This window comes from Trichosurus vulpecula, chromosome 3, assembly GCF_011100635.1.
Source record: "Trichosurus vulpecula isolate mTriVul1 chromosome 3, mTriVul1.pri, whole genome shotgun sequence".
Lineage (NCBI taxonomy): Eukaryota > Metazoa > Chordata > Mammalia > Diprotodontia > Phalangeridae > Trichosurus > Trichosurus vulpecula.
Genome location: NC_050575.1, coordinates 49,328,669 through 49,340,373, shown reverse-complemented (window position 1 = coordinate 49,340,373; position 11,705 = coordinate 49,328,669). Strand labels below are relative to the sequence as shown.

The following is an 11,705-nucleotide window of genomic DNA, read 5'->3' as shown; positions in this document are numbered from 1 at the left end:
AAGAAGAAGAAGAAGAAGAAGAAGAAGAAGAAGAAGAAGAAGAAGAAGAAGAGGAAGAAGAGGAAGAAGAGGAAGAAGAGGAAGAAGAGGAAGAAGAGGAAGAAGAAGAAGAAGAAGAAGAAGAAGAAGAAGAAGAAGAAGAAGAAGAAGAAGAAGAAGAAGAAGAAGAAGAAGAAGAAGAAGAACAATTAAGAATACATGGGGAAATGAATATCATGAAAAAAACTACACATGATCCAAGCCTGTATCGTGACAGACAAAACATTTCAAATAACCCACCTGGTCAGAGGAATTTGCAGTTGCTTCCTTCTGTTCCCCTTTATGCACAAAGCCAGGACAAGGAGGAAAGTTGGGACTAAAAGCCATAAGGTCGTTCTTGGCTTCCCCTTCTCCGGAAAAACCTTTCTGGCGCGGCTGCTGGGAATGTGACCAGCTCTTCATCCCACCAGAGCACACCAGCGTAGGTTTCCCATTCCCGCACTCACCCCTTTGGGGTGCTGCGCACCGCAGCGATACATACAGCAGCAGGCTGAGCACTAACAGACTGGATACCGAACAGATAGCAATGATAAGATATACATTCACATCTACCAGAACTGCCTCCTTTCCCGAGCCTGCAGAAGCAGCAGACCTGGACGCTCCAGAAAAGGTCTTCGGGGATGATCCACTTTCCACTATCGACACAATTACAGTAGCTGTGGCAGACAGCATAGGTTCACCGTGGTCTTTCACCAGAACCAGTAATGTCTGTTTTCTTGAGTCCGATTCCTCCAGATCTCGAGTGGTGCTGATTTCGCCAGTGTACAGACCCACGCGGAAAGGGCTGCGCCCAATGCCCATCTTGGGCAACAGCTCATAAGACAGCCATGCATTGTAGCCTGAATCTGCGTCCACAGCTCGGATCTTCGCCACCACATGACCCACAGCCACGGACTGTGATATCAGTTCGTTCTCTGGACCCCCACCCGCCCCAGAACCCGCATGAGAAGGCAGCACCACTGGTGCGTTGTCGTTCTCATCCAGCACGAACACCTGCAGGCTCATGTTGCTGCCCAGAGGAGGGAAGCCCCCGTCCCGGGCACTCACCTGGAACTGCAGCAGCTCCAGCTCCTCATGGTCCAGGGGCTGTAAGGCGTACACTTTGCCGCTCTCCGAGTGCACAGACACGTAGCTCGACAGAGGACGCTCCCCTATTCGCCGCTCTATCAGCGAATAGGACACAAGAGCGTTCTCTTGCGTGTCCGGGTCTGAGGCAGATACTGTAAAGATGTGAAAGCCCGGCGGATTGTTCTCCTTCACAAACACTGTGTACATGGGCTGCTCAAAGGCAGGCGCGTTGTCGTTCGCGTCGCCAATGCCTACGGACAAGCTGGCAGTGTTCCACAGCGCAGGAGTCCCGCCATCCCTCACAGTTACCATTAGCTCATAGGCCGGCACGCTTTCTCGGTCTATAGGACCTTCCAAAACCAGAGAGTAGTAATTCTTGAAGGTGGATACCAACGCAAATGGTCCCTGGGGAAACAAAGAGCAAGTCACTTGTCCGTTGGCTCCAGAGTCTCTGTCAGACACGCTGATTAGAGCAATGACTGTGCCCGGAGGGGCGTCCTCGCGGACTGGCAGGGACAAAGATTTCACCACCACTTCGGGGGTATTGTCATTGATGTCCAGAATTTCCACCATGACTCTGCAATGACCAGCCAACTGGGGAGTCCCTTTGTCAGTAGCTTCTACTTGAATTTTATACAATTTAATTTCCTCGAAATCAATACGTCCCTTTACTTTTATAACTCCACTTACTGGGTCTATATGGAACTTGTCGTCTACATCTAGAGAAATATCACTTGTGAATGAATAAGTAATTTGACTGTTTAATCCTTCGTCTGAGTCTGTAGCATTTAGTTGAATTACTGGCGCTCCGTTAGATGCATTTTCCAATAGTTTCACTTTATAGACAGTTTTGTCGAATTCTGGGGCATTATCGTTGACATCCAGCACAGTGATCAGCAACCGAACTGCTCCAGTTAGCTCTGGTTTGCCCCCATCAGTGACTGTAAGCAATAAGTGAAGTTCGGGAGTTTCTTCTCTATCTAGTTGTTTTCTTAATACAAGTTTAATTTCCTCCTCCTTGTTTTTTATATCTAGAGTGAAATACTCATTAGAACTGAGCCTGTAAGTCAAGAGAGCATTCGCTCCGATATCTGCATCTGAAGCGCCCTCTAGCGGAAACTGAGACTCAACTAACCTCGATTCTGCAATACTCAGGTTCTTTTGTTTTACAGAGAACACAGGCGGGTTGTCATTAATGTCCTTGATCTCCACCTCCACATGGAAAACCTGAAGTGGTTTGTCCACGATCATCTCCAGGTGAATGCTACAAACAGGACTGAGGCCGCACAGCTCCTCCCGGTCGATCCGAGAATTCACAAATAAAATGCCATTCTGCGCATTTACCTCCAGGTAGTCCCTGGGTCCTTTGGACACCACACGGAATAGCCGCGACACCAGCTCCCCGACCTCCAGACCTAGATCCTGAGCGATTCGCCCCACGAACGTACCGTGTTTCGCTTCTTCCTGCACCGAGTAATGGACCTGGCCGCTCCCCACCTCCCAAGCTGTGTGGAGAATAAAGGAGAGGAGCAGCTGTCGGATTCCCAGGCCTTTACTCTCGCTGAACATCATCGCAATTATTTGGAGAAATATTCCAATCATTGAATCACGCCTCGGAATAAAAATAATTCTTGTCTTCTACTGCTTGTTTAAATCGTATTCTGATGCATCAGCCATGATCAGGCATCTTCCACTAACAAATCCCAGAACATTTCACGGGCCAGGGAGAAAAAGAATTCTTTCGTGTTTGCTTGAATAACATCTCGCAGCAGACAGCGACATCATGTGGGCGAAAAGGTAAGTAGGAAGTCGTCCTTAATTCATGAGAGTAAACAATTTAATTTTATTCTCTGAACTTATTTTCTACGATTCATTCTTCTTTGCAATATGTTACCCCACACTCTGGGGTAAAAAAGGTATTCCTGGCTGCTTTCGAAAGACTCGTTTTCTTTTTTCATTTCAATATTTCAATTGTCTGTTGTTTTATGAGTAAGAGTACACCCTATACTGGTGCAGATGGAAACTGTTCTATTACTTTGTACATGACATCTAAGAATTGCTGTGGTCAAAAATTTCATTATTCTGAGGCCAATGATGATAACTTCTGGAAATTTAGCTGGGCTGGTTTCTAGGACAATAGGCATACAGTCTATTCCCAGGATGGTAACTAGAAACTGTTCCATAGGTCGTGCCAGACCTTGAGCTTTTCAGGCATGACCACTGAGAAACAAGAGTATAGTCTATACCACTGTAGGTTTTGTATTTTTCTTTGAAAATAATATGAATCAGTTTTAAATATTAAGAGCTTATTTCATCATGCAAAGACGTTATCAATTTAAATTGAGAATATGGAAAAATGATGTGAATGTGGAAAATTAGAACACTAGACAGAAAAATCAATTTTAAGGGGAAAAGCAATGGACTTGAGAGTCAGAAGAATTGTTTTGGAATCCTAGTTCTGTTCTTACTGCATGAGATTACATAAATCACTCAACCTCTGATTCTTCATATGTAAAATGGAGACAATAATTACCTCAATTTCTGTCACAACTACATTGTGAGTATTAAAAGAGGTAATAACTATAAAGTGCTTTGTAAATCCCAAAGTGATAAATAAATGTTAGCTATTAGTTACAATTATTATTGACAAATATCCTATCTCCAATTTATTCCTGCTCCCTTCTTTGAAACACAATATCTTTGTTTAAAAAGTGATTAGCAGGTGTTAAAGAAAGGTGATGGACATCCATAACACCTAGAGAAGACTTCTTTTACATATAATCAAAATATCTTTAAGGGCACTGGAAGGAAAAAGAACAATCTTAAGCATTATTTTGTCCAGAAAAATGTCTTCCAAATATTTCTATTCAAAGAAACTTTTAAAATCTATCACTTCATATGAGAGTATCACCCTTTGTGAAAAAATTATAGACTTCACATTTCATTATTAAAATCCATTTCCTAGAACACTCAGTCTATATCCTTTAGACTGTCTTTCCATAATAAATCTGGATTTGATAATTCAATAAGCAACAGAAGAATCAGCAACTACAGTCATATTTCAATTTTCTCACCTCTGTAAAAAAATCTAAGAGTAATTTACACACGAATCAAGGGTTTCATTAAAAATATAAAGGAGAATAAGGAGGCTTTCACAAATGATTTTGTACAGTAAGCCACATCCTCACAGGTTTGTAGAGAACATGAAATCCATCTTTGTTGTTTTTCTTTGATTGACTTCAAAGAGTGAAACATAACCTTTAAGGATCTTGTCCAAAGATTTGTTTTCATTGTGTATGTTCAGATCACACAAGATTCAATGATGGATATAATCACAGTGATGACTTGTTCGATCAACCCCTAATTAACTAACTTAATCAAATAACACCCTAGACTGTCAAAGATTGTCACCATAATCATGGAAGATGCCTTGTCAGAGTTCAAATGGAAAAGAAGTTTCCTGTAGATATGGAGCCATTCAAATGCTTCTATTTATGGTGACATTTTGCTGAATGCGTCAAACCCAAGAAAACTACAGAAGCTTAACTATGAGACCAATAGTCCCTCAAAAGGGATCAGTCTAGCAATTGTTTCAACAATCCAGCTAGCAGCTGCTGTGGCAGTGTAAAACCAACAACAACCTGCACATAGAACATTGCAAGCCCTGCTTTGCTAAGGAAATCAATGTTAAGGGGTTAACAATCTCACTTTAATCCAGCATACAAATATCATTCACTTAGTTCAGGGAAAAAAGCCAGCACCCTGAACTTCAGAGCAAATACAAACAAATTACAAACATCAACAGACAGACTTTGTCTGATTCAAATCTCAATGCATAGTTACCAGAGTTTAACAAAGTCCGAACATCTGGATTTACAAGCTGGAGGACTCTTAACTACAGCTTCCCGGAGTCTCCCCATCAGCACACCACCAAGAGTGAGAGCCCTAAGCAAATAGCTCTGTCTTCTCTTTTTATGCACTCTTTAGCCATCATCAGACATCATCTGAGTGACCAGAACTTAAGCTCTTACTATTGGCTCTGGTCTCAGCAACTCCCCTTAGGACCCTGGGAGCTTCATGCCCACATAGGCTTAGCACCTAGTAGCTAGGGGTTTGGGGCCTACTTGGGAGAGAAGATATAATCAGACCTCTCTTCATTGGTCCCACCTAGGGCCCCACCTTAGTTACCAATGCAGCAATCCATGTGGAAAAAAGTTAAATAGATTAAAAATGTCTATTATCCAGACTATGGTATGCAATTGAATGGACAGTCCATTGTGTTTATCAGTTCAATCATCTTGCACAGATTCTACAGACAGACGAGCTGAGTACAGAATTGAATATATTGTTGTAAGCAGACTGGATTTCCATTTCAGAAATTGCATTGTGCTTTTCTCTATTACAACTAGCTCATGACACAACATCCATACTTTTAATACCAGTATACTCCTGGAGGTTCCACTGGATTAAGAATATGGGGGGTGGGATGGGGAGAAACCACATTCTCCAAATAACCAAAAATTTCAGGGAAACCAAAAGCAATGGAGAAATACAGGGTGGGTGTAGGTAAGCTACAGCATATTATCAAGGATAATTTAAGTACAATAAAATACAAAAGGTATGCCATCCAAGAAATGTGTGACCAAAAAGGACTAATCATGTAGCAAGAATGGGGAATAACAGAGGGATTGCCTGAATATTATGCTGTTTGACACAACATGTTGGGTGGCTCTCAATGCATTAGTAAGAACCTCTATGAGAGAATATAGACCCCCAAAAAGGCATGGATGGGTTACAAGATAGACCATTTTAGAAAGTACCTACATTGTCAAGATTACAGGTCCACTGAATCACCATTTAAGAAAACAAATTCAAATATATTAAGATATCAACTTTCATTACCTTTCTGTAATATTTCATGGAAAAGTTGCTGATTTAGCCTGAAATGTTCTCATTCACCAATTTCTGCCTGTCTAAATGTCATTCATTCTTCCAGATACAGATTGAAGTCTAACTACTGAAAGAATCCTTCCTGCAAAGAACTGATCTCTTTTTCCTCTGAATTCATAGAATCACAGTGCCATATATTTAGAGCTGTAAGGGATCTTAGAACTGATGTAGACCAGTTCCTATAACATGTTGTACCTATCTCCTGCCACTTATACATTTGCTTTTATTATAATTATTTGCATAAATGTTACCTATAGATCAGAGAGGATTGGTAGCTTTGTTTCACCTGCTTGACTATAATCTTGAAGACAGATATTTTGTCATCAGTAGTTTTTGTATGTCTGTCTTTTCTTGACATGTAGCTTTTATCCATAGGAGACACTCAAGCAGTTTTTAAAGAAATTCTAAATGGATCATAAGGGTTCTGTTTGCTCCTTATTATATGAGAAGATTTTAGGTACTTAGATACCTTTACCTGTGAAAATGTTTCACTTCCATTGAATTTAGGACTACAGCTTCTTCAAGTAAAGCTCACATCTTCAAAGTAAATCTTACATAGGTCTATGTTCTAAGAATAGGAATTCCCATACACAACTGATTCTGATCCCCTTTTTAGAGATGAGCCCTTGAGGAGCATTTCCTAGCTCATGAAATAAGGTGATTTCTCACTCTAACAAAATCTGAATACCTGGCAATGTATTTAGCTAACATTGTCATCCTGTAGGCTTAGTTGAGTTTACTAGGTGCTCAAAATGTTTTTTTTTTTATAGAAAAAAGTCCCAACTAAAGAATATCTTTGTCTGTAATTTTAAGCAGTTCACTGAAGCTAATTTCCATTTCTGAGTTTTCCTTCTAGTTCATAAACATCCAGCTTATACTGATGGACAGCCAGGTTAATGGGGATACTCTAATGGCCAATATCTTCCCTTTAAATATACTCCAAAAATCTAAAATATCTTGTTAACATAAATATAGAAGGACCCTACAATGGGTTCTTCCAGCAAGGTTAAGTCTTTGTTTTCTCATTTCATTAGTGTCTTCTTTCATTCATTCTGGGGAATGAGGAAATGTGTCACTGTAAAGGAAGGAGGATTAGTTGCCCCATCTCTTTGACCTATATTTATGTTTTAAAATTACATTGCTGATATAATATTTCCTGAACACAGAAAGAAATCAAAGATTCTGACTTTCAAATACCTGGATTTTGCAGGTTTTGTCCTAAATTGGCAAGTGTTTCTAAACTCAATGCAATGTATTGTGTACACTACAAGACCCCACCACTTCCACTACCATCTCAATGTTATAAAGATAAGAGTTGAATTAATTTTGAAAGGTGAATAATGTTGTTCAGTTGTTTTCAGTCATGTCCAATTCTTCATGACCTCATTTGGGATTTTCTTGACAAACATACTGGAATGGTTTGCCATTTCCTTCTCCAAGCTTAAGTAATATCAATTCTTAAATATTTGAAATCAGTCCAAATTATTTTTCATGTCCCTAAAGACACTAGTAATATTTTCCTATATAGAGTTTTTATATAGTTAACCATCCATGTATACATTTTTATTTGTGAAGCTTTGTATCACTTCAGAGAAATTGGATTTTAGAGACACTAGATATCCATTTATTATAAAACAAGAGACCTGAAAATTATTTACATGATGAAACAAAAAGATTTCAGAACTTAAGTGGAATGGGCAACTTTCATAATGCCATTTCAATAGTGATTTCAGTCCACTTATTTCATCAGAATGTTACCATCTCTAAATAAGAAATAGTCCTTGTCTTTTACTTCTCACTCAAATTCAATTTTGAAAATACATCTAAGAAGAAAACTTCATAATGACATCACTCCAACCAAGGATCCAAGCACAAAATGAGGTGGGAGGAAATGAGTCACTAAACAAACAAACAAAAAAGATACAATGAAAGTAGTGAATAACTTAATAAAAAGAAATTATGGAGGGAGGTACTTGAGATAACTATGACAATGTAAGAATCAGAAGACATCAATAAAAGCTTATATATATATATAAAACTAGATGATGAGCCAAACCAAAATTTTAGCCCAAAGTCTAAGGTAGGGAAAAGAAAGCCATGTTTGATAGGCCATGTAGGAGATGTGATGCTATAAATATACTATCTCTCCTAAAACTGAAAAAAGAGCCCATTTTTGCATTACTGGTAGATGCATCATTGCTAGGACACAAATTCAATAAACTAGTGTTTGTATATGTACATTTTAAGCTCCACTTTCACTGAAAGAAGACTATTTATTATTAAATCAAACAAATACTTGTTAAGAAACTACTATATATGGAGCATGGTGCTGGATGCTGGGAGATGTACAAAGTTTAGACAACACCTGCCCTCACTGCACTTATATTCTAGGAGGAGCCTATCCATAATATGCAAAAAAGTAATCTCTGACAAGTTTCTCAGAAAGTTAGAAATGTAAGTGCTGTGGGGTGTCCCTAAGAAAATTTAAAGGGGGAAATTTCAGGAAAGACATCATGAAGGAGAGGTCATTTGAGTTAGGCATTAAAAAATAGATAGGAAGTCAATAGTTGAAAAGACAGAGAGAAAAGTTCTAGTTTTAGGGAATGCCCAGAAAACTAGCTTAGAGTATGTAGAGAAACTTAATTTTTAAAAATAGAAAGCTAGGGTGTGGCATTATCGTAGAGGTTCTTAAATGCCCAGCAGAAGAATTTAAAAATAGACTCCATAAGGAATAAGGAATCACAGCTGATTTCTGAGCATAAATTATAGTATAAATAAGATTAGTCAAGACAGCTACATTGGCAGAAATTCACTAATTTTACTTAGTGTTACCCTCAGAGTTATTGTCCTTGTTAAAGGAGAGTTTCTAACTACAGATAGCTAATTTTTAAAAATTGAATTGCTAAAAAAAAAAAAAAAGGTAAACTTCATCAAGACTACTTGATTGAAATAGTACTAAACAAGCTTCCCGTATCGGGATGGGGGCGGGGAGAAGTGGAAGCCGAAAAGGCGATGTAGCTATACAGTTGTTGTGAAGATCAAATGAGAAAATATTTGTAAAGCGCCTGGAACATAGTAGGTATTATATAAATGCTAACTATTAAAGAGTTGCTAAGAGATAGGTATTTGAACTCACCTTCCCGGGATGCTCCATCACAACTTCCTGGGTTTGATCTCCTTCCCTAGAACTAGGAGGCTGGGGAAGATTAGGGGTGAAGGCCATGAGATCATTCTTGGTTATCACATCCCAGGAATACACCTTCTGCCCCCGATGCTGAGAATAAGACAAGCTCCCAACCTCACTGGAACATACCAGCGTGGGCTTCCCAGGACCACACACACCCTTCGCGGGCGCTGAGCATCGAAGAGCCACATAAAGGAGCAGACTCACCACCAGTAAACTAGACACCGAGCAGATGGCAATGACCAGATAAACATTCACATCCATCGGCGCTGTTTCCTTTCCCATACCAGCTTTTCCCAGGACACCAGAAGCACTAGATGAAGTTTTGAACGCCTGCCGATTCTCCACCAGTGACAGAATCACAGTTGCTGTGGCTGACAACACAGGTTTCCCGTGGTCCTTCACTAATACAAGTAGGGTCTGCCTCGATGCATCCGAATCCTCTAGGGCCCTCGTGGTGCTAATCTCGCCGGTGTACAGACCCACGCGGAAAGGGCTGCGCCCAACGCCCACCTCTGGCAGCAGCTCATAAGACAGCCACGCGTTGTAGCCTGAATCCGCATCCACAGCCCGGATCTTCGTCACGACGTGACCCACGGCCACAGACTCTAACACCAGCTCTGTCACTGGGCTAACGCCAGCATGAGGCGGCAGTATCGCCGGAGCGTTGTCGTTCTCGTCCAGCACGAACACCTGCAGGCTCACGTTGCTGCCCAGAGGAGGGAAGCCTGCATCCCGGGCGCTCACCTGGAACTGCAGCAGCTCCAGCTCCTCGTGGTCCAGGGGCTGCAAGGCATACACTTTCCCACTCTCCGAGTGCACAGACACATAGCTTGACAGCGGACGCTCCCCCACCCGCCGCTCCACTAGCGAATAAGACACAAGTGCGTTCTCTTGTGCATCTGGGTCCGACGCAGACACAGTAAAGATGTGACAGCCTGGTGGATTGTTCTCCTTCACAAACACCGTGTACACAGGTTGCTCGAAGGAAGGTGGGTTGTCGTTTACGTCGCCAATGCCCACAGAGACACTGGCCGTGGCCCAAAGCGCTGGCGTCCCGCCGTCCCTCGCAGTCACTACTATCTCATATGCTGACACACTCTCACGGTCAACAGAACTGTGCAGCACCAGCGAATAATAATTCCTGAAAGTGGACACCAGAGTAAAGGGCCCGAAGGGCGACAGGGAGCAAGTCACTTGCCCGTTGGCTCCTGAGTCTCTGTCAAAAACACTGACGAGGGCGATGACTGTGCCTGGCTGGGCGTCCTCCAGAACTGGCAGAGACAAGGAAGTCACAGACACCTGGGGAGCGTTATCATTAACGTCTAGTAACTTCACCATAACTTTGCAATGGCCTGTTAAAGGAAAATAACTTCTATCAACAGCCTCAACCTTGATTTCATATACATTACATTCTTCATAATCCAGATTTCCGTTTACTCTTATTTCTCCTGTGTTGCTATCAATGCTAAATCTCGATCTTACGTTGGCTAGAACAAGACTTCCAAAGTGATATCGTATCTCCTTGTTTACTCCTTCATCTGCATCAGAGGCGTTCAATCTGATCACTAGCGTCCCATTAGGAATATTTTCGAGTAATCTAACATTGTAGATGGATTTATCAAATGCCGGCGCATTGTCGTTCGCATCCAGCACAATGATCAGCAGCTGTGCTGTTCCTGTTAGTTCTGGTTTGCCTTGATCTGTGGCCGTCAATAAGAAATTGTGTTCAGGAGTTTCTTCTCTGTCTAAAGATTTCTTCAAAACTAACTCTACTGATTTAGTCTCTTCCTCATTTGTATTTATATCCAAAGTAAAATATTCAGTCCCAGAAAGCTTGTATAATAATTCTGCGTTAGCTCCGATATCAGCATCAGACGCGCCCTCTAGTGGGAATCTAGAATCTGCAGGCCTGGATTCTAAAATAAATAATTTTTGTTGCTTAACCAAGAACACAGGAGGATTGTCATTAATGTCCTTGATCTCTACCTCCACATGGAAAACCTGTAGAGGCTTGTCCACGATCACCTCCAGGTGGATGCTACAAACAGGGATGCGGCCGCACAGCTCCTCCCGGTCGATCCGAGAATTCACAAACAAAACGCCATTCTGCGCATTTACCTCCAAGTAGTCCCTGCGGCCCTTGGACACCACCCGGAACAGCCTAGGCACTAGGTCCGCGACTTCCAGACCCAGGTCCTGCGCGATTCGCCCCACGAAGGTACCGTGTTTCGCTTCTTCCGGCACCGAGTAATGGACCTGGCTGCTCCCCACCTTCCAGGTTGTGTAGAGAAGAATCAAAAACAGCAGATGCCGGGCTCCCAGGCCGCCTCCCCAAGAAAACGACATCGCAAAACTTTTATCTCTCGATTCATAAATCAGTGGTTCATGATTCACAACTTAACGAATTCATTTGAAAAACTACCTTATCTTCTTTTAATCCAATCTTCTTGGCTTGTTCTCT

General features: G+C 41.5%; 2 protein-coding genes across 2 annotated transcripts; both read right to left on the bottom strand.

Annotated features, from left to right (window-relative positions):
* Positions 1-225: 225 nt before the first annotated feature.
* On the bottom strand, positions 226-2,816 carry LOC118842045 (protocadherin alpha-3-like). Its single transcript, XM_036749718.1, has one exon. It carries the CDS (start codon positions 2,707-2,709, stop codon positions 226-228), a length of 2,484 nt encoding a protein of 827 aa, XP_036605613.1. The 5' UTR covers positions 2,710-2,816.
* A 1,083-nt stretch (positions 2,817-3,899) lies between these two features.
* LOC118842043 (protocadherin alpha-5-like) lies at positions 3,900-11,617 on the bottom strand. Its single transcript, XM_036749717.1, has 2 exons — positions 9,194-11,617; positions 3,900-3,908 (listed from the first exon to the last, which is right to left on the bottom strand). The coding sequence occupies exons 1-2, from the start codon at positions 11,588-11,590 to the stop codon at positions 3,900-3,902; spliced, it is 2,406 nt and encodes an 801-aa protein (XP_036605612.1). The 5' UTR covers positions 11,591-11,617.
* Between the last annotated feature and the right edge of the window lie 88 nt (positions 11,618-11,705).

What these genes read in the sequence shown, in the direction of transcription:
- LOC118842045 (XM_036749718.1), bottom strand. Translation starts at nt 2,709, where the DNA reads ATGATTGGAATATTTCTCCAAATAATTGCGATGATGTTCAGCGAGAGT.
- LOC118842043 (XM_036749717.1), bottom strand. Translation starts at nt 11,590, where the DNA reads ATGTCGTTTTCTTGGGGAGGCGGCCTGGGAGCCCGGCATCTGCTGTTT.